This window comes from Phaenicophaeus curvirostris, chromosome 2, assembly GCF_032191515.1.
Source record: "Phaenicophaeus curvirostris isolate KB17595 chromosome 2, BPBGC_Pcur_1.0, whole genome shotgun sequence".
Lineage (NCBI taxonomy): Eukaryota > Metazoa > Chordata > Aves > Cuculiformes > Cuculidae > Phaenicophaeus > Phaenicophaeus curvirostris.
The window spans coordinates 96,698,098-96,718,547 of record NC_091393.1 but is presented as its reverse complement, the minus strand read 5'-3'; the positions used below and the strand labels follow the sequence as shown (position 1 = coordinate 96,718,547).

Sequence of the window (20,450 nt, the reverse complement as noted above, 5' to 3'; positions counted from 1 at the left end):
ATAAGTCAAAAAGGAAATGGTGTTGATGTAGTAACTGCTGAGTGCATAGCACTGTGATTTAAATAGAGAGTAAAAGCAGTTAGAGGAAGCATAGCACATTAAAAAGAGCATTGCTCTTCTATTTTTCCTCTTTCAATTAGTAGTTTCTTGTAACAGGCCTGCTCTCCTGTTGTGCTCCTGTTCAGGATACATGCCCCTTCCATACCTTCTACATAACTAGGCTGGCCTCATAATTTGATAGACTTGTAGCTGCTATTTGATACTGAATTTCCTTGGACAAAGCCCTCCCTCCTTAGTGCCTTTCCTGACTCGGTTCAAGGCTTGTGACAATTGTCATAATTTCATGCACAGTTCCTAAGGTCAGACTGCTGGTGGCATTCAGGTACTTACTTTGATTTTCAAAAGCACTGCCATGAGTTAGGAAGACAAATGTCTTTGAAAACTACCCCATAATAAACCTGGTCACTAGTTTATCCTTGTGAAGAGCTTATCAGAGAGAAAGATCTGTGAAATGTATTCTTTTTCTTGTCAGGTCTTGTCTGAAAATGGACTAGAGCACACTCACCCTGGAATACAGAGCTAATCATTGATGTAAACGTGCAAAAGAACCTGCCTAAAAGGTAGAACCATTTGGAGTCACTCACACTACCAGTTTCAGGGGGCAGGAGGGCCGCAGGGAGGACCCAGGAAACTACAGGCCTGTCAGTCTGACCTCAGTGCCAGGGAAAGTCATGGAACAGGTGATCTTGAGTGCTATCATGAAGCACATGCAAGAGAACTGGGTGATCAGGCCCAGTCAACATGGGTTCACAAAAGGCAGGTCTTGCCAGACTAACCTGATCGCCTTCTATGACAAAGTGACCCGGCTACTGGATGAGGGAAAGGCTGTGGATGTGGTCTTCCTGGACTTCAGCAAAGCCTTTGACACAGTTTCTCACAGCGTTCTGCTTGAGAAACTGTCAGCCTCTGGCCTGGACAGGCGCACACTCTCCTGGGTGGAAAACTGGTTGGATGGCCGGGCCCAGAGAGTGGTGGTAAATGGTGTTAAATCCAGCTGGAGGCCAGTGACAAGTGGGGTTCCCCAGGGCTCAGTGCTGGGTCCAGCCCTGTTCAATGTCTTCATCAATGATCTGGATGAAGGCATCGAGTGCACCCTGAGCAAGTTTGCGGACGACACTAAGCTGGGTGGAAGTGTCGATCTGCTGGAGGGTCGGGAGGCTCTGCAAAGGGATCTGAACAGGCTGGACCGCTGGGCAGAGTCCAATGGCATGAGGTTTAACAAGGCCAAATGCCGGGTCCTGCACTTGGGGCACAACAACCCTATGCAGTGCTACAGACTGGGAGAAGTCTGTCTAGAAAGCTGCCTGGAGGAGAGGGACCTGGGGGTGTTGGTTGACAACCGACTGAATATGAGCCAGCAGTGTGCCCAGGTGGCCAAGAAGGCCAATGGCATCTTGGCTTGTATCAGAAACGGCGTGACCAGCAGGTCCAGGGAGGTTATCCTCTGTACTCGGCACTGGTGAGACCGCTCCTCGAATACTGTGTTCAGTTCTGGGCCCCTCACCACAAGAAGGATGTTGAGGCTCTGGAACGAGTCCAGAGAAGAGCAACAAAGCTGGTGAAGGGGCTGGAGAACAGGCCTTATGAGGAGCGGCTGAGAGAGCTGGGGTTGTTTAGCCTGGAGAAGAGGAGGCTGAGGGGTGACCTCATTGCTCTCTACAACTACCTGAAAGGACGTTGTAGAGAGGAGGGTGCTGGCCTCTTCTCCCAAGTGACAGGGGACAGGACGAGAGGGAATGGCCTCAAGCTCCGCCAGGGGAGGTTTAGGCTAGACGTTAGGAAAAAATTCTTTACAGAAAGGGTCATTGGGCACTGGAACAGGCTGCCCAGGGAGGTGGTTGAGTCACCTTCCCTGGAGGTGTTTAAGGCACGGGTGGATGAGGTGCTGAGGGATATGGTTTAGTGTTTTGTAGGAACGGTTGGACTCGGTGATCCGGTGGGTCTCTTCCAACCTGGTTATTCTGTGATTCTGTGATTCTGTGATTCAGGCAAATGAAAGCATTTATAGCAAGAAATGTAGGTAGGGTGGCATAAGAGACACTCTTCCACTCATCCCATTTCCATGAAGAAGCAGACAGCTACATAGCCATGTGATCCATCTTCAAAAGAAATGCCTATGAGGTTAGGGACCCTGTTCGTATAGTCTGGTGCAAACATCCAAGCTCTTCCACAAATACACTGACCAGCACCACCTACTAGAGAAAATACTGTTTATAGGTGGGCACCTGTACCCTTGACTGGGGACAGGAAAAGAATAAGACCAAAGACTAGTAAAACTTCTTAGTTTTCTTAAAAATTGGCAGTTATATCCCTCCTTTGCCAAGCTGGGCAAGTTTCAGTTGCTTGGTTTTGTGTGGAGTTTTTTTTTTTCTGTTTTCCCATGCGATAGGATATTTTTGCATTAGTGAGCTCAGAAACTAAAAATAAGCAGCAACCACAAAGCAATTATCAAAAATGCAGGCTGAGCAAAGAGAGTATCTTTTTGCCATGAGCCTTCCTTCCTCAAAATGACAGACTAGGCTTCAGTGATCCTGCATGAGATACAGGAAACGCCTGCCAGAAGGTGATATCCTCTGGATGTCTTAAATGGACACAACAATGTAATGTCTGGCAGCCTGCTGCCCATGCAAGGCTGTGTTTTCTTTGTGATAAGCAATACCAAGGCAAAAGACATCCAGGCTCATTAGCTCCGATACAGGTATAATTAAGCAGAATTGAAGAGAAGCTTTTTCAGACTGAAGAGATCTGAATAAGAATTCTTAAAGGATAAGTTACCTCATTAGATCTACAAACAGAGTTTTAAAAGTTTTGAAGTTTACTTGCACTCAGAAACATCAGTCTGCATCAGGAAGAGTCTACGTACAGAATCTGACATTAACCCAAATTTCAACTCCTGCTTCAAGTTTAGGACTTAGAAGTTTGATACATACAGTCAGACAAAACTGTAAGGATTGATCAGGTAAACCGACCCTCTCAAATAATAATGTTTATTTCAGTTACAACAAGCACAAGGTTTCTCTTATATTACTAAGGTACAGAACCAAGAATTGAGTGTGTTGCTGGAGGTTACAAAATGAAAAAGAAAAACCTAAACCAAACCACTCCAATTAGTATTTCAATGTAACCAACTCATGCATCCTCTCTCATCTTCTGCAAGATTCTTAATTCAAAGACAGGCCAAATCAGCAGTATATGACACCCTAGCAACTGCATTGGAGACCTAAATGAAGGGAATCAATGATCCTAGAACAGATTCTTGTGGAGAAATTTAGCAAAGGTCAAAATCAGATGATAAAGAAGTCGAACCGAGATCACTTTGTGTTTAAAATACTGTGGAAAGAGACTTTTCTTCATACACCTGTCATTGAGCTGTACTTGCTTTCCGCATGGTGTTTCCATAACTGTCTACATCCTTCCCTTCCTTGACATCAAAAGATTATGAAGGAGTGGATCAGGTTTCAAAATGAGTTGATTTATTTCCTTAAATCCAAGACATTGCTCATGTAGGTAAACAAGCAGTAAAAAGACCTGGTAAAGAAGAAAGTGTAAAGCTTGTCTTGGGAAGACTTTGAAATATCTGAAGGTACTGAAACACAACACAGGTTGAATGGCAGGTGACCACTTGAGTTTCTCACTTACAGTTGATGACATGACTGTCCCTTGCTGATGGTGAAATTTCCACTATCAGCTGTGGCAGCAGGGAAAGTTATAAGGTACAACTGTTTGAAGGTGGACTGATGACTCTAAGCAGCACACACTAATATGGCATGTTCTATGCTATAATTTAGTAAAATATTACCATAATATAAGTGGAAAAATGTTAGTTTGTTAGTCCCCACTATGGAATTGAAACCGACTACCCACCCTAACCCACAAGCCTTATGATGCCCTTCTGGATGATACTGCTTTCTCCTGTTTTGTTTTCAGCAACTAATTTCTGTTGTCTGTCTTCTCACTGGCAGATCATCTTCATTTTCCAGTCCTAGAAACTGTCTGAATTGCTTTGATCCACTCTGTACGCTCTGTGGATGAGGCTGCTTGCAAGTAATAGTGGATATCATTTGCTGTGATGATTTCAAAGAGGATGTTGTCAACATCATACTTCTTGGCTACAGGGGAGAAATAAGTCAGTTATGAGAAAATGAAGACTTTTATTTACAATGTTTCTTCCTTTACACACTGTGAGGGGATTTCCTTCCTTTTTACAGCTCTGCCTATCAGGCCTTCATGAAGAGATTGCAAGACTGAGTCCCTGATATAGGTCTCTCTCTTGGAGAAACAACCCATGAATTCTGAACATTTCACTTTCAAGAGTCTCTGGGTAATTAATCCCCAGCTGCAGAAGGATTTCCAATCCTGTAGACAGGTCATATCCCCCAAACCTTTCTGTGCCTCGCCAGATGCAAAACCAATGCCCATGTGGCATCCAAAATCTCTGGTTCTTTTTATTTTTATCTGCCAGCACAGCCCACACAGATGCTGAGATGCCGAAAGACCTTCTTGCTGGGTATGATAGCCTGCCTCTCCTGTAGAGAGGAGGATGTGTGGAATGAGTGTTTTTTGTTCCTTGCAGGAATGTTTAACCATTGCTGTTCCCACAACATTTTGTTTTGGGAGGGAACAGGATGTGAACAGTAAGAATTTGTTGGCATAACCTTGTCTAATGTAAAGCTTCCATACGAAATTCATCAATTAAAAAGAGCAAACTCAGTTTACTTTGTCCAAGGCCAGTTATCTTAACACAGGGATGGCATCATCCTTTCAACAAGTCTTCTCTAAACAACTGACAAAACACAAAATTCCCTGTTGCTACCTTTACCACAGTATCCTTTTCCAGTTATTAAGACAGAAATAGAGAGTCTAGTTACTGGAGGAATTACTGAACTGTTGCATATAGACCCCTTTTAAATAAAAACCACTTGTGATTTCAGGCAGATTGAAAGAATGAACCAAAAGGGTATTATACAGGGTTCCTTACAGTCTGGCATGTCTTCCACTACAGTCACCACACAGCCTCTCAAGTGAATGGCTCCTAGTGGTTCTTCTCCCTGGGGAGGACATGGAATCTGAATGAAATGCCACAATTCTGAAACTGTTTACATGTTAGTATCTGGCTACAACTTGAGAATGGAAACAAAAACATTTGCTGACTCTTAGCATGTCACCCAGGAAACCAGGAGTCCTCAGTGTGTGCATGACATGGAGTGGGAAAAACCTGTGATAGGGGGAAAATAGAGAGGAAATCTCTTTTGGGATTTGGAATTCAGAATCTGCAGAGCATTAGCATGTCCTGCACAAAGGGACAAGACTATAAATCTTGTGCCAATTAAGGCACGGGTGGATGAGGTGCTAAGGGGAATGGTTTAGTGTTTGATAGGAATGGTTGGACTCGATGATCCGGTGGGTCTCTTCCAACCTGGTTATTCTATGATTCTATGATTCTATAACTTTCCTTTTGATCTTACAGCGAAGAGAAAAAAGGTCAGTTAGAAAAAGAGCAGATCTTAGAAGTATTCTTTCCAAGCAGTAAAAGCAGCTATAACATTATTCACAAAATGTCCTCTTGTGCATTTCAGGACTGTGATAGTCAAAGAAGGGATGAAGATGCATTTTTGTTGGCATAACTTTCAAAGAAGCAGACCCTACAAGCTGACACACCTCAGGTCTTTGGGGTCCCAGGAGTGGGAAAGGCAAGCTGGGAATAGGGAGGTCAGAAACTCCTCACGGCTGATCATCCAGTGTGTCTAGGCTGCCTCTGCCAAGGGGGACGTGCACTGCATAAAGCACATGTAACCCACAATGGCACTGCTCCTGCAGCAATGCAGGATAAAATAAAACCTGTGGGCTGAATCCAGCTTTTGGATTTTTTGGATTTTTTTCCATATTTTGAAAGGCTCCTGCCTTTGTTAGGACAAGATTCAGCCTGTTAGAGTTATACAAGAAATGGAATGCCATGTCTCAGTTGAACACAGAAGATACTTCAGTTGTAAACTGCAGAACAACTTTATTGTGTTTGTTTGCACTTATGACCTAGTTGATTTTAACCAAGTGAGAGCACACATTAATTCTAATTAATGACAGATAAGAGATGAGAGCACAGTTCAGTGTTACCTGTTTCCAGGTTTAGGCGGCACTTGCCACCCTAACTCAGCAGCCTCAGAAACCATCCCTCACTCTGCTTTTCCAGAGGATGGCAAGGCCGTGTGAGCACAAACAGCCCCGCAGGCCTGCTTGGCCTTCCCTTTCACACATTCCCATGCAAATGCTCCATTCAGATATTTCTACGTGTTTGCTTTAAAATAAAACAGGGAAATAAACCGCATGTCTCTTACCCCAGCAGGATCATAGTAGTGGAGATATGCTGGGTCATCTCTTAAAACAAACTTCCTCACTTTCCAGTTCTTCCTCCGATGTCCCTACGAAAATTCAAAAACAAACTGCTTTGCCTGCAAACTTTTACAGACAGCTTACCTACATGAGAGAACAGGCAAATACAAAAGGGAAAAAGCTGAATATTTTAGGCAGGAAATATTCATTGGAATGGGACTTGAACCTGGCCTTCCTGCATCCCACTGTTTTTCCTAGCAACTGGGTTATCACACTGGTTTCTCTTTATTATTTTGTACAAAAGTAGAACAGCTTCAACATAGGAGATTCCCCTACGCATATCTCATAGTCTAGCAGTTATGACATTCACATGAGGCCTGTGAGAACTGGGTTTAAACGCTTGCCAGATATGGCTGCAAAAAGTCTTGCAGGAAAGTACTTCAAACTATTGGCAAGAAGGAGCTGAAGGTTGTTCTCTCCTTACAAAGACAACAACCCAGCAACAACAACAAAAAAAGCTTATCTGGCTAAAGCACCCCAGAGAATGTTTGTGGCTGAGAAGCTCAAACACAAATAACACCACTTCTGATAGGGACATGGATGCCTCATTGCCTGTTTTCAAGACCGAAATGATGGGTGGGGAAAATCTAGATCTGCTTAAAGCATTCTCAGCAGAAGCAGTGACACTCCCAAGCAATGATCCATAGTTCACTGAGGGTGACCAAATCCAGACTAACAATGGTGGCAAACTGTCATGAATCACTTCCTCTCAGCATTTCAAAATATTAGTTTCTCAATTAGCTACACTGTTTGCAAAGAAAACTCCTACTAACCAGGAAGATGTGAATGTGACAGGGGAAAAATTAGCAGAAAGATGTGTATCTAATTTCTTCCATCGCTTTTGAGTAATTTGATTGAGCAAAAAAAAAATACAAATGAGCACCACCAAACAGTTCTTAGGCTCCCAAAGAATATTTTAATGGTGGAGGTTCAGGCTGATTAAGAAACATTTCTTTACAGAGAGGGTGGTCAAACATGGGAACAGGCTTACTAGAGAGGGGTCAATACCCCAAGCCTAGCAGTGTTTAAGAGGCATTTGGACAAGGCCCTTAATAACATGCTTTAGCCTTTGGTCAGCCCTGAAGGGGTCAGGCATTTGGACTGGATGATCGTTGTCAATCCTTTCCAACTGAACTATTCTGTTTTATTTATTGAAGAACCCTGGTCTTGCCTTCAGTTCACTAATGTGTGCAGCTGAGGGAACTGGGATTGCTTGGCCTGAAGAAATGGAGGCTGAGGGGAGACCTCATCACTGTGTACAACTGCCTGAAAGAAGGTTGTAGCAAAGTGGGTGCTGGTCTCTTCTCCCAGCTAACAAGCGACAGGATGAGAGGAAATGGCCTCAAGTTGCACCGGGGGAGGTTCAGATTAGATATTAGGAAAAATTTCTTCACCAAAAGGATTATCAGGCAGTGGAAGAGGCTGCCTGGGGAGGTGGTTGAGTCACCAACACTGAAGGTATTTAAAAGGGGGGTAGATGGATATAGTTTAATAGTGGACAGGTATGGTTGGACTTGATCTCAAAGGTCTTTTCCAACCAAGCGATTCTATGATTCCTATTTAAATCTACAAACCGTCTTATTTCATAGTAAGAACAATAAACATTGCAACACTGGGCAGAAGCCCTGGTGCCATGTTATGGCAAATGTTCTTTGTGCAAAGGCATGAAGGACAGAGATTAAACCTGTCGAATGTGGAGATAGCATAGGTTAGTTTCTTCTCTTAAGCTTTCAGGTATAAAAAGTGTAATCTTCTACCCATGCAACATCATCCCAGTGACAGGATGGAACACATGCAATACTGACCTGTTTCAGCAAACATCCTTGTTTGACTACCATGCCTCTGAATTCTTCTTTCAGGACCACATCATCATCACTAGAATTTCCCTCGCAGAAAAACCCACTGTCTGTCTGCATGACCACAAGAGAAAATTCAGAAGTTACACAGCTGCTCTATGTTTATGTACACATATAAGTTTGGCTTCTCTTTGGCTTCACTCCACCTTGGTTTTTTACAGCCCAAAAAATCAACTCCTTTACTGGAAAAAAACCTCCCAGGGAAATTGAGGAGCTCTCCAAGCCACCGTGGAAGCACTTTAGTGTGAGGTAGGACCAGTAAGTCTCAGAGCATCTGAAAAGAACTGGAGTGTCTGTGTATATGTCCGTGCCTCCACTGGTTACATTTCCTCCACAATGGACAGGCTGCCTCAAACCCATAATGTCACAGGTTTTTAAATGCACAGACAGCAGTGCATGTGAAGCAATGCCAGCACAGCCAATACACTCCAGGCTGGCCATCTCTGCATCTAACAGACCCTTCTTCCTCCATCCATCACAACTATCTAGAATTTAGGAAGAAGAAATGCTCCATCTAGGCTGTATTCTCCCACAAGAACTATCCCTAGACTTTTAAATTCACAGTTTTCTGTATCTGGGACGTTGTGATGTGCATACATCATAACAACATAGGCCGTCTCAGGATCCATGCATCACATCCATTCCACACCAGATAAATTGTGACACTACTTACTGCAACCTTACACTGTTCAAATGAATGTAAGCATTCACATGGCTTAGAGTTAACGTCTGTGCTGACGGCTTGCATGGTAGCAATTCAGATATTGACTTTATGTGACCTCCTCACACCACACTGGTATTGAATCAAACTAGAAACAAGCTGAAAATGAGTGGAGTGCACACGTGCAGCTAGGAGAAATCTCCTAGGCAGTTGGGAATTGTGGTGGTCACCAAGGTAGCCTTCACCAGCAGTGTCTCTGCTTCCATTGCTGCACAGATAAATCTTCCTACCAGAGATACATTCTAGGAAAACAAATAAAGTAATGAAAGATTGATTTTGCTGAAGCTGAGTGATTTTATGTGGTAAACATAAACTGAATTGTAATATTTAAGCATTTCACTTGACAAGAAGACATGCTTTTTTGTTCCTGTAAGTTCATAAGCCAAACATCTTTAAAGCAGTATTTGACTACAATTGTGATATTGCAGGTTCTTCAAATCCATCTACAGAACACGAAGCAATAAATTGAAAAGGTTGAGTAAGCTACATAGGACAAGTATTACTTGGGGATATTAAAAACTTCTGCTTCCCTGCTCACAGGCAAACTGTGTGCATACGTGTGCGCACACTGAGTCACATTTGATGGCTCTGCACAAAAACAGGTTTGTAGCTTCTGCCATTCTGAGATAATGAATTACTCTCTTCCCTTCCACTGAATCATCTGGGGAACTGATGGCTACATTCTGGCCACTGGTGAAATTACCAGGAAAAAAGTCTAGATTAAAAAAAACCCAGCCTGATCTCAGCACTCAGTTCACGTTTAGAAGGGTGTCAGAAGAAATATGTCATGCTTACAAATATTTAAGTGAGCCAGTTTGTTCCCAGTATCACATAGAGAAAGATAATTAACACGGATCTGCATTTCTGTACAATCTTTCCTCCAGGAGTGAAGAAACCTAACAAGAAGCCCGAGAAAAGCAAAACATCAGTAAGTCCGAGACAATTAAAAGAGCCAGAATACAGCACTCACAAAGTAGTAGTAGGCATCAATGAGATCCAAGAAAGGTGTGTCAGACAGGCCTTCAGCAGCAGCCTTGGATGTATCCCCTGCGGGTTGTAAGTAGCCTTCACTCAAGAGGGAAGAGGCAAGCATGAGACCTTCCTTGCGATTTCGGATGGAGTTGCTGGACACCAGCCAGTCAATTACAGAGGTGCCTGGTTAGAAAGGAACAAGCAATGTCAGCTACAAACCAAGACAGGCACAAAGAGGCCTAAAAACAAATAGGCAACAAGCCTACTCCATCTGTTCATCAACTTCCTGAAAGACGTTCTTAAGTGACAACACAGAGAGATAATCCAGAAAGGTGCTCAGGTCATCCAATGAGGGATGGCAAGTTCAACTGATGGCAGGGGCCAATATAACTCTTGAACGCTGTACCTGAGGGAGAAGAGAGCTGGGAGGAGATGCAGGGCTGAGCTGGGAAGCCACAGGGACTGGGGAAGTACAAAGGACTGCAGGCTGCTGTGTTACTGATAGTGCAGTTGAAACAGGGTGACTTTTGACTCTAAGCACCCACAGATTTCACTTGGACAGGAATTAATGTGACACAGTTTGATGAAAAAATCAGAAAGGAATAACTCTTCTGGAGTTAAGTGTTTCACGCAACTTTCTACAAAGATCTACTTCAATCTTTCTGGCACTGGCTAAAGTTCTTCCTCTTCTCTTGCTTGTCATGGTCATGACTGAACGCTTCATCCTTTGAGTACCTCCTATGTTGTCAAGAAAACAACTGCCAGGTTTTCTTCTCAGACTTCTCTGTGCTCTACAGAGCTTAGAGCCCTTTCATCTATCTTTAGTCTCTCAGCCCTATGCTCTCTTTGTTGTACGGAAAAGAGGGGCAAGACCTGCTTACCTGTAAAGCAATAATTGAATACTTTTTTGTCTTTTTCCAGCTTCAACTCCTTTATTCCCTTTTCAGGATCTTTCATTGACAGGTACAAAGCACTGTGCATAAAATGAACCACAGAAACGGTTAGCAAATGGAAAGCTTTAGCCAGTTCGTGTCATTGTCATTCATGAGGTCTTCACATTTTCCTGGCATTTTGATCTCTGCAGAGCCTTGGCATAGCTTAGTTTAATCTCCTAAAAATTTTACATTGCAAAGCCTGGAAGCCTCACTACATCACTGTCACAGCTGCAAGAGCAGAAGCAGGAGTACACAAACAGCTCACCACCCCCTCCATATTTTAAGAACAGAACAACTTGTGGTGACTGTAGTGTGAAGAGAAGAACACCCACTGCTGAGGCACCTTTACAGGGCCCCACAGTCTCAGTGCTGACAGCGGAGCTCACTGCTTTGCTATGTTCCCCCCAAGAGTCCTTGGCTAAGCAGAAAACCTCTGACACTGTGATACCTCCAAAGACTGCGTGCTCTCAAGAGCTTTAAATAATCTCAGTGACCCCTGGTCTGACTTCCTTCCTTCCCCATGCCTTTTATTTGCTCAGAACTCTAATTCCTTGGAGCTCCAGAATGACAAGAGGGACAAATATTAAATGTCACAGGCTAAATCCTTTGGCCTGTTGGTCATGGTGATCCTCCACTGAAGCCTCTGAAGTCGGATTTAGTTGGATCTTGGTCCTATGCAGTTTTACTGTCCTCCAAGTAGCACTGCAAACTCGTTTATATTTACTTATTTGTATTTACTGCTCAGGAGCAAAAATTAAGTTATTCTTATTTTTTTAAGTACTGACAAACAGATGGTATCCTGTGTGTGCCCTTTATCTCTTCTCCTTTTGCCAGTTTCAAGTTGTCTGCCAGACAACCCACACAACTCACCATCCAAAAAAAGTAGGCTAACATCAGCATTTCTCTGGAGAGAAAAAAAAAGGTTTAAAATAGTTTTGCAATAAATCAAATATTGTATAAAAATGTCTCTCCTGGAAGAGGCAAGCTTTGCCTAAGGTCTCCTTTCATACCACAGCGTGCTCAGAAATCTCCTTATCAGCAAAATCCTGTGATAAATAAGCATAGTTTGGTAAAAGATGATGCATTAAAATCAATCTTCCCAGTCCTGATCACTAGCTCATTTCTGCCACATTGTCCGCTCTGAAAACATCAGTCATGCAGAAAGGACTCTGAAGAAAACAAGAGAGGTAGTGAGGACAGAGGTGCTTCGAAGCCCTTACAGACCGAGGTTACGGATCTGGCACACCACCTATGGATGGAAGTAATCAAGGGAGCAGAGCTACAAGCACAAACCTCAGGTTGATTGTTTCAGGAAGTCTGATAGACCTTCTTGTGGATTTTCTGGCAAACCTTTGGCCTCCATCTAGGCAACTAATTGCTTTCTTGATATCCCGTACCCAGGCATCTCTCTCCTCCAAGTAGGCAGCTTGAAAAAAATGGTCCTGCTGCTTGGCCACAGTGAGCTTGAAGACAAACTGGAATGATATATGCAGTTTTGTTTAAAGTTACTTTGGTGTAGTCAGTTGGGAATGATTAACCTTATACCACCACAACAATCAGCCTATCTGTGCTCTAAGAGACTATGGAAAGTACCTTAGAGCCACAGTTAAACTAAAAAAAAAAAAAAAAATCTCTGAAGAAAAACATGAAGAGGCATTGCAGATAACTGACTCCTTTTGTTATTCCCTCTGAGGGATCCTGATGAGGTTAGTGTCCTGTCCATACAGATGAGGTTAGTGGCATAGTAATAGCTGCAGATTTTAACTTTTTCTGGGAAGCTTAACACAGCTGAAAGACTGACATGCCCAGCCCCTGCTGGCTTACAGTAAAATTTGCACTAGTGTTGCAGAGATGTGATCAGCCCGAAGGAGGAAAAAAAAACCAACCCTGCATCATGTTGCTCAGATACTGATTCACAAGGGGAGAAAAGGTCACAGTCACACTGGAGAGTAGCTGAACACGTCTACAGCCTAAGCAAACCTTTAAGAACTTGGTAGGGAGATGATATGTCCAATCCTTGGATACATCTTATGATCACTACCTTTCTAAACACACTAGCAAAAACTGTTATTTCCCAAAATTGAGAGAAGATCTTTTTAAGGTAGTTCTAAGCAAAAGAAAACCCCAACACTAATCTAAAAAAAAACCAAAAACCCACCAACCCTACAAAGTTCATGCTGTTTGATCTCATTTTCATCCAGTGATCTTTTGGGTGGAAAATCTGGATCTAATTACTCAGTCAAGAGGGTTTCCAATTCCTCTAAAATATAGTTCTCTATAAGGGGAACTGTAAGTTGTTCCGTAGTTGTATTAGAATAAATACAACAGGTTCTGACTCAACTGGCATCTATAAAAAGGACAGGCTAATCAGCAAGCAAGCAGCATGGGTCAGTGGGGGCAAGTAGAGAAGAGACTGCTGTCAAAGAGCAAAGAGCAGTGAATCTACAGCAACGAAATCAGAACACCGAAAGAGTCTGTTGACTCTTGCATTTGCATATGGCTCATTTCTGAACATCCCAATACACATCTTCCATGTCGTTGCTGATGGGAAAAACACCCTGAAACTGTGCAGAATTCCCACTTTCACAGATGACAGATTTCAGTCTTATAAAGCATTGGCTCCTTAAAAATCCATTTCAGTCAGAGAAGTAACCCTTTCTTATCTGATACCGTTCATATTTCCAGCAACACACACCTTGTCTCTTATGCAGTAAAGAGCTACATCCTGAAAATTGACATACAAAAAAGGGGGTCTGCAAGAAAGCTGGGGAGGGACTGTTTACAAAGGCTGGTAGTGATAGGAGTAGGGGCAATGGGTGTAAACTGGAGAGGGGCAGATTTAGACGAGACATAAGGAGGAATTTCTTTACGCTGAGGATGATGAGGCACTGGCACAGGTTGCCCAGGGAAGCTGTGGCTGCCCCATCCCTGGAGGTGTTCAGGGCCAGGCTGAATGGGGCCTTGGGCAGCCTGGTCTAGTGGGAGGTGTCCCTGCCCATGGCAGGGGGGTTGGAACTGGATGATCTTTAAGGTCCCTTCCAACCCAAACTATTCTATGATTCTATGATAAGGTGCATGTGAAAAGCAGGCAGGCAGATCTCTCCAAACTGCAATATCCAAGAGTTATGCTAACACACCACATTAACAGAATAAAATGTCAAAACATTAAAGCAAGCTTTTACCAAAGGAAAAATCAGCATTCTCAAAATCAATATGCTAAGAAGCAACGTTCAGTGAAATGCTAAAGAAGGTGTTTTCCAGTTTTCCTTTTCCCAGGAGATTAGGAAAGCTCTTCCTCTTAACTTTAGCTTTTAGAAAGCCTGGCCACTAAGCAAGACATCCAGGCTTCCTCTGAAACTGGTAAAGAGGTTGAGTCTCTAATCCTAGAGCTGACCAAATCTTCTTCTGATGATGCATATCTGTTTGTGCTTTTAAGAAAATTAAACCATTAGACCGAACTAAACACTAACATTTTAGTCAGATTCATTTGTCCTAACTTAAAATATAAGCAACCATACATGACAATGCCATCCACAGGTAAACCATGGGGAAAATAGAGAAAGCACAAGTATAGAACAATAAATATCATATTAAGCAATGACCCAACTTCAGATCAAGAACTGCAAAGAGCGGTGAATGCATTTTGAAATAAAATCTAAAAATATGCAGTTGCAGCCTCTTCTGAACAAGGCTGTACCTCTGTTTAACAAATCCAAGATTGTTTTCTTTACCCTCAGCACCTGCTTTTTCCAATTGATGTAGGACATGAAGTGTATTAGTGATGTACCCTGAGGTTTCAAGCTAGGCCTTGATGCAGATGCTCAAGTTGATTGAAAGAGCTGACTTCTAACCAGATGAATATAAAGGCCTGCTCATGGCTCAACAGTTACTACCACAAGTGAGTGAGACAGGACTTAAAACCAACATAATGAGAATTATCTCAATTTTCATCCTACAGAACACCTGTCCTAAAAATATATTTTCACTTCCAGCCCTATGAAGTAAACTTAGCAAACCACTCAGAACCAGAGTAATTCGTATAAGAGGAAGAACTCTTTGTAGGCTTTTGTACATAACCTATGAGAATGCAGGATGGAATGCAGAAGAAGATTTGGATTCAGCAGTATAATAAAGCTGTAAAATGCAAGATACTAAAATCAATATACTATATTTTCAAGGAATATATGTATAAATTTAGGTTCATTTATATTGGGCAGTAACTACTTGTAAAAACAGTCCCAGCGATGGCATTGCTGATATGAATAAGCATGTTGCAGTTTTAACTGTTTGAACAGAGTGAATTTTAAGAGAAAATATGCCTCCAGGCGTAAAATATGTTTGTCTATGGACCTGCAGAATTATCCCTCCAGCTCAGTAAGATGGATCTGCTCCAACACCTGCTGAAGTTGTTTGGATCGCTTCCACTGACTTCAGCAAACTCTGCATCAGACCTATCTTATGTAAAGGTGCTTTTCAGACCCCCAGGTCTGGGATCCTCCTGTTTTGTTTTTTTTTTTTTCCCCCTCTGTTCAACCTCAGAAAAGGCCCCAGCAATTAAAATGAAATGTAATGTAAAACTCATTATGTAAACTCATAATGTAAAATGAAGCATAATGCAAAACTCATTGCAGTCAAATGAATGATCCTTGAAGACTTCATCATACAGATGCAATGCATCTCCTGCAAACTGGTACTTCCCTCTAGCAACACTTTGAGCAGGTGAGAAGCTCTCTCACTCTGCCTTCAGCAGACATCGGCTAGTTCAGACCTTTCTGCCTGTTTTGTAGAATGCACATATGCTGGTGAATTATCCTTTCCTTAAATGTGCAAATGTTACTGACATTTCTGAGGAACTACTGTAGACCAATACTGATGTCAGTGACTCAGTGGGAGTTTAATAAAAAAAAATAGAACAAAAAAAAACCCCATAAACTGTTTGGAAAAGAATGTCTCATGAGAAAAGATTTCTACCATTATGATGTAGGGTCAGTGATACTCTTGAACAGAGAACCCTTCTCCCTGTGCATCATATCTTATGTATAGAGCAAGGACTGCCTTGCTGCGGCTTGTTAGTTAGATGATGTAGGAACATGGTGTCAAATCAGCAGAATTAGAACCAACTGTGTGCACTTAATATCTGTTCCTTTATTTGGTTTATTTATTGTTCCTGCCCTGTGCTCTAGTCCTTAGACATAATTTTGCTTCACCTTTATTATTAATGGTTTGCAAAAGATGTAAAGGCAAGAGCTGCAACACAAGGCTCTCAATCAGTGCCCAGGCAACGCACTGACACAGCTGCTGGCTGAAGCAGGAGGTCAGGTCTAAAGCTGCAGAGGTTGAACAGCAAGGCTTGCTGAGCTATGCCCAAGGGTGGCTCAGGCAGGAGCTGTTAGCAAAAAAGGAAGAGTAAATGAGCTTGACCACAGCAGTTAAATGCAAACCCTTTTGAATCAGCTGGACAATCCCCTTGCCAGCTCAGGGATTAAAAAACCTGTGTTAGGCATGGGGTGGGAATGCATAATCATGCGATTCTCCTTCCAGGTATGATAATACAGTCTCCTTGTGCAGGCAGCTCACAGTACCCAGAGAGAGCTAGGAAGAGCATACTATCAACCACCATCATAAAAAAATTGTACTAACCATTCTTTTGCCAAAATCTTGGCATGGGCTGTTAATAGAGCTTCCTTTTAGTGGGATCATTCCTTTGGGGCTGTTGTCAACCTTCCGCTTGTAGAATTCGATCCCATCTTCTAAGAGCACGACCCACATTGGCTTCCAGGTATTAAATATGCTGCCCTGCATCAATAAATCACTCTGTATATTATGTTCAATAAATCACTCTTCACACAGTATCCACTAAAGATATGACCCTCCAGGGCGTGTCTGACTGACACCAAGATAACTGTAGTTAGTGTCTCAAGGGGAACACACCACAACCGCACCCATCATCTCACTATGCAGTAAAACATTGCTGTTACTTTTCTGACCACTATTCATTTCCCCTTGCAGTTGCTCCAGCCATGAGTTTTTCCAAAAACACATTGCCTGCCCCAGCAGATGGTTTTTTTCAGTATCAGTTAGTCCCAACCACTGTCTTCAAGATAACATAATGGCAATATTATGAATAATCCCCAAAATTTCTGGATGCAAACTGGCCCATTAGGACAGTTTCATTAACCTGGGCATCTCATGTCTTATCTGGGACTTGACAGTCATTGAGGCTTGGGTCTCTGATAAGAAAGCACACGCTTTCTTATACATATAACATATAAAAACTAACTATAAGAGTAATGAATAGTTTAAGGGCCTGAGGATGCCCATCTTCAATGCTGTGCTGAGGAACTGAGGTACTTAATTTTTTTAAAGCTTTTATTTCCTATTCCTGAAACACAGCTGTGAATGCATGACATACAGAGATAATGAGAGGTGTGGATCCTACATACAGTGAAACACGCAGCAAAACTCAAGGACTCAGGGAGGAACAACCTGTTTCTATGTGTTGAGTGTGATTAATCACTAGAATTACTAAGACTGATGCACCCTAACAAGATGATCTCTCTGGTCCTGCCTGCAACCTCCTGCAAAAGCAGTCACAATCCCAGATACCCCAGTGACTCGCGTGCTCAGCCAAATGAACATTTAGATATGCTGAATACCAGCAGTTCCTCTGAAGAGCTACCAAAGCATACAAACAAACACTTGTAGTCCCCAAATCAGAGAGGCCATCCTTCAAAAGTATTAGTCTCCCTTGCTTTTTCCATTACAGAGGTCGAAAATTATCCTCCTCCTACAACTCCATCCATATCATTGTTAACCCTGAAAGCCTGGCAGAGTTAGTCCACATTTGCATTTTGTATTTCTACAGAAGTGAATGGTACAGAAACATGCCAAGTCTTTCATTTTATTATTCCCCAATTTAACCCTTTGTCTGCCACTTCCTTTTTTTCTGCTTCACCTTCCAAGAAAGGCCCCTTGCTCTCTGAATCAGACCTTATGTTCTATTACAGGGTGGGGAGGGAAAATTGACAGCTGAGATCTTACTAACAGCCAGACCTGCTTCCAGCCTCTGCAGCCCTCATTGGAAGCAGAAGGTGCCCCACAAATGAATGCTATACCCTTTAAAGGAAAGTCACTGTCCTGTGGGGCTCTCCAGAAACCCAGCTAAACAGGGAACTACAAAAAAAGAGTCTCATCTGGGTACCACATATGGGTTCACTGCTGTTTTCTTTTTTTTCGTTGTTTATTTATTTTAATAAGCCATAAGAATTTACCAATTTTTGAGAGCACAAATTGGCCCATTGGATCTTTTCCTGCTTAATCAAGTAAGATGATGAGCCAAGAAAAGACCTATTGCAAACTCCTTTGTCTGTGGGTTTGCCACCGGTTACAATACTTATGTTCATAAACAGAGAAGTCCAGTAATTCTTTAAGAGCAGACTCTGCCATGGTCTGCCAATGGAAGCCACTATGGAACAGTGTTAGACTGGCAGTTTCAGATCCATACCAGCAGCAAACTCAAACATGGTCACATTACTCTTACTAAAACAACCCATGAAAGACAAGCAAGCAGGATGTGGGATTTTATTTTCTTGGACTAAAAATCAAATCATCACACCTACTCCAAAGACTGCACATACAGATAAGTGAGCATTCCTTGAATTGCTCTCTGAAATCATTAGCCGCTTCAAAACCACACACTTTGCTTTGGTAGAACAGCATTTTGTAATGTCTGCAGCACTACAAGATTAGAAAATTAGCCGTTTCTTATGCTCAAAAGAAGACACAAGGTCACTAAAATATACAAACAGAGGTTCAAGCTGACTTAAATTAACACCAAAGTTGCATCCCACTTCTACTGGAGGTCACATTGTCACAGCTAAAGCACTGACTCCAAGTACAGCACTGCTCCCCAGCCTGATGTAAGTATCAGGAGGAGAAAGTCAGTGATAAATGGCCCTCATTCTCTGCAAAAAGAGATATGGCTGCATGTATGACTCCTTTGGGAGGCCAAATGCGAGGTTTCACTTTACAGGCATAAAGAAAAGGAGGAGAGTATGTAATTAGCAGGTAAAGTTAACGAGGAGCATGCTCATCCCAGCTGGAAGCTCTGGGTGTGGAATTCATAGCAGCCTCACTGATATATCAAACAGCTGGTACCAGTTTGATCTGTATCTTCTGTTCCTTTTGCCCTCCAGCCCCTCCTCTACCACACTGCCACTCCTGGCCACCAGCAAAAACTTTTTTCTGCAGGGACAGAGCCAGCTAAGAGGCTGCCTGTTCTAAGAAACGGACACAATTTCCACTTCCTTGTTGCCATTGTGACAGCACCAAGCAGCAACTTTAGCAGGACCTGAACAGAGAAACTTTTTGGGGACTCAGCACACGCTGGAATGGGAAGGACTGACACTGGCACATCTGTATGAATCTTTTCCCTGGCATACCAAGCCAGGCACACAATTCGGGACTGTCCCAGTGGCTAAGTTACCAGCCATTCTGCTGTCATGGAAAAATACTGTGACCCACTGGCTGTATATATCAGGCCACTGGAACTAGAGATCTGCAACACGCACAGCACTAGTTTGGCTCTCCTTCCCCATGACAGCATCACTAGAGCTTTGCAATTACTTACAAACTTACTCCCTTTCAGTGTCAGTAGAAACAATAACAAAGAGTGACCTTTTCAAGCTGCTACCTGTTTTGCCAAGCTTCCGCTACAGGCATTAGGTTCCTTAGTCAAAATACAAATCTTTTGAAACAAAAGTACATTGGAAATATGTGCAAAATGCATTAAGTATTATTCTGACAAGATATTGCTGCTAGCAAGTACCTAATAACACACCATTGTTTCACTGCTCTAAGAATTCTGTGCATTTGCCTTTTCTTTTTGGAAAGAAATTACCCTTTTTAATAACCAAAACCAAAGTACGTTTCCTCACACCTCACTAACCTATTCAGAGTTAGTTTCTTCCTCTACCCAGTCCAAAACTGCCCACTTACCTTCTTAACCAAGTAGCCCTCCCTTATGCGCATTGGTTCTCGCTCCATGTCTCAGGCAATCCTGCTCTCGGGTCTATCAATGCCGGCAGTTAAGTTCCTCTAGCAGCAAAGTCTGAGGGCTGGTGTTTTTACAGTACAGCTGTGTCACTTTCACAAGTTCCTCTGCCTGCTAATCACATGAAAACCAGCCCATTTCCTCTTACAAAGTGAGAGATAGGGAAACGCGGAGGCACCGTGTGTATTCATAGTTTGCCTCTGACAGAATTGGCAAGAGCATGACAAAATGCTCAACTGTATCAAACGTGGCCAGGCTTAATGACAGAGTCACAGGAAATTACATAAGCATTTTAGTGCCCAATCCCAAGAAATCAGGCCCACTCTGCAAATGCATGAACTCTAGCAAAACAACAAACAGAGTGGAGAACTGTGTTGCTGCTTGGTGCATGCCAAAATGGTCCAAGAGAGAGGTTTCCAACTCATTGGTTCTGTCACTGCATCACTTCATCCCACCTTTGAAGTTTG

General features: G+C 42.7%; 1 protein-coding gene across 1 annotated transcript; it reads right to left on the bottom strand.

Moving 5' to 3' along the window:
• Nucleotides 1-3,208: 3,208 nt before the first annotated feature.
• On the bottom strand, nucleotides 3,209-20,121 carry PLEK (pleckstrin). The gene is made up of 9 exons (XM_069850113.1): nucleotides 19,929-20,121; nucleotides 16,572-16,727; nucleotides 12,225-12,406; nucleotides 10,878-10,969; nucleotides 9,995-10,179; nucleotides 8,253-8,357; nucleotides 6,393-6,476; nucleotides 5,039-5,108; nucleotides 3,209-4,169 (listed from the first exon to the last, which is right to left on the bottom strand). The coding sequence occupies exons 1-9, from the start codon at nucleotides 19,974-19,976 to the stop codon at nucleotides 4,030-4,032; spliced, it is 1,062 nt and encodes a 353-aa protein (XP_069706214.1). The 5' UTR covers nucleotides 19,977-20,121; the 3' UTR covers nucleotides 3,209-4,029.
• Nucleotides 20,122-20,450: the final 329 nt, after the last annotated feature.

What these genes read in the sequence shown, in the direction of transcription:
- PLEK (XM_069850113.1), bottom strand. Translation starts at nt 19,976, where the DNA reads ATGGAGCGAGAACCAATGCGCATAAGGGAGGGCTACTTGGTTAAGAAG. An exon ending in ACTACTATGATCCTGCTGGG is followed by an intron (nt 5,109 to 6,392) that starts GTAAGAGACATG and finishes TGTCCTCCCCAG; the next exon opens with GGAGAAGAACCACTAGGAGC. An exon ending in AGTGGAAGACATGCCAGACT is followed by an intron (nt 4,170 to 5,038) that starts GTAAGGAACCCT and finishes TCTCCCCTGTAG; the next exon opens with CCAAGAAGTATGATGTTGAC.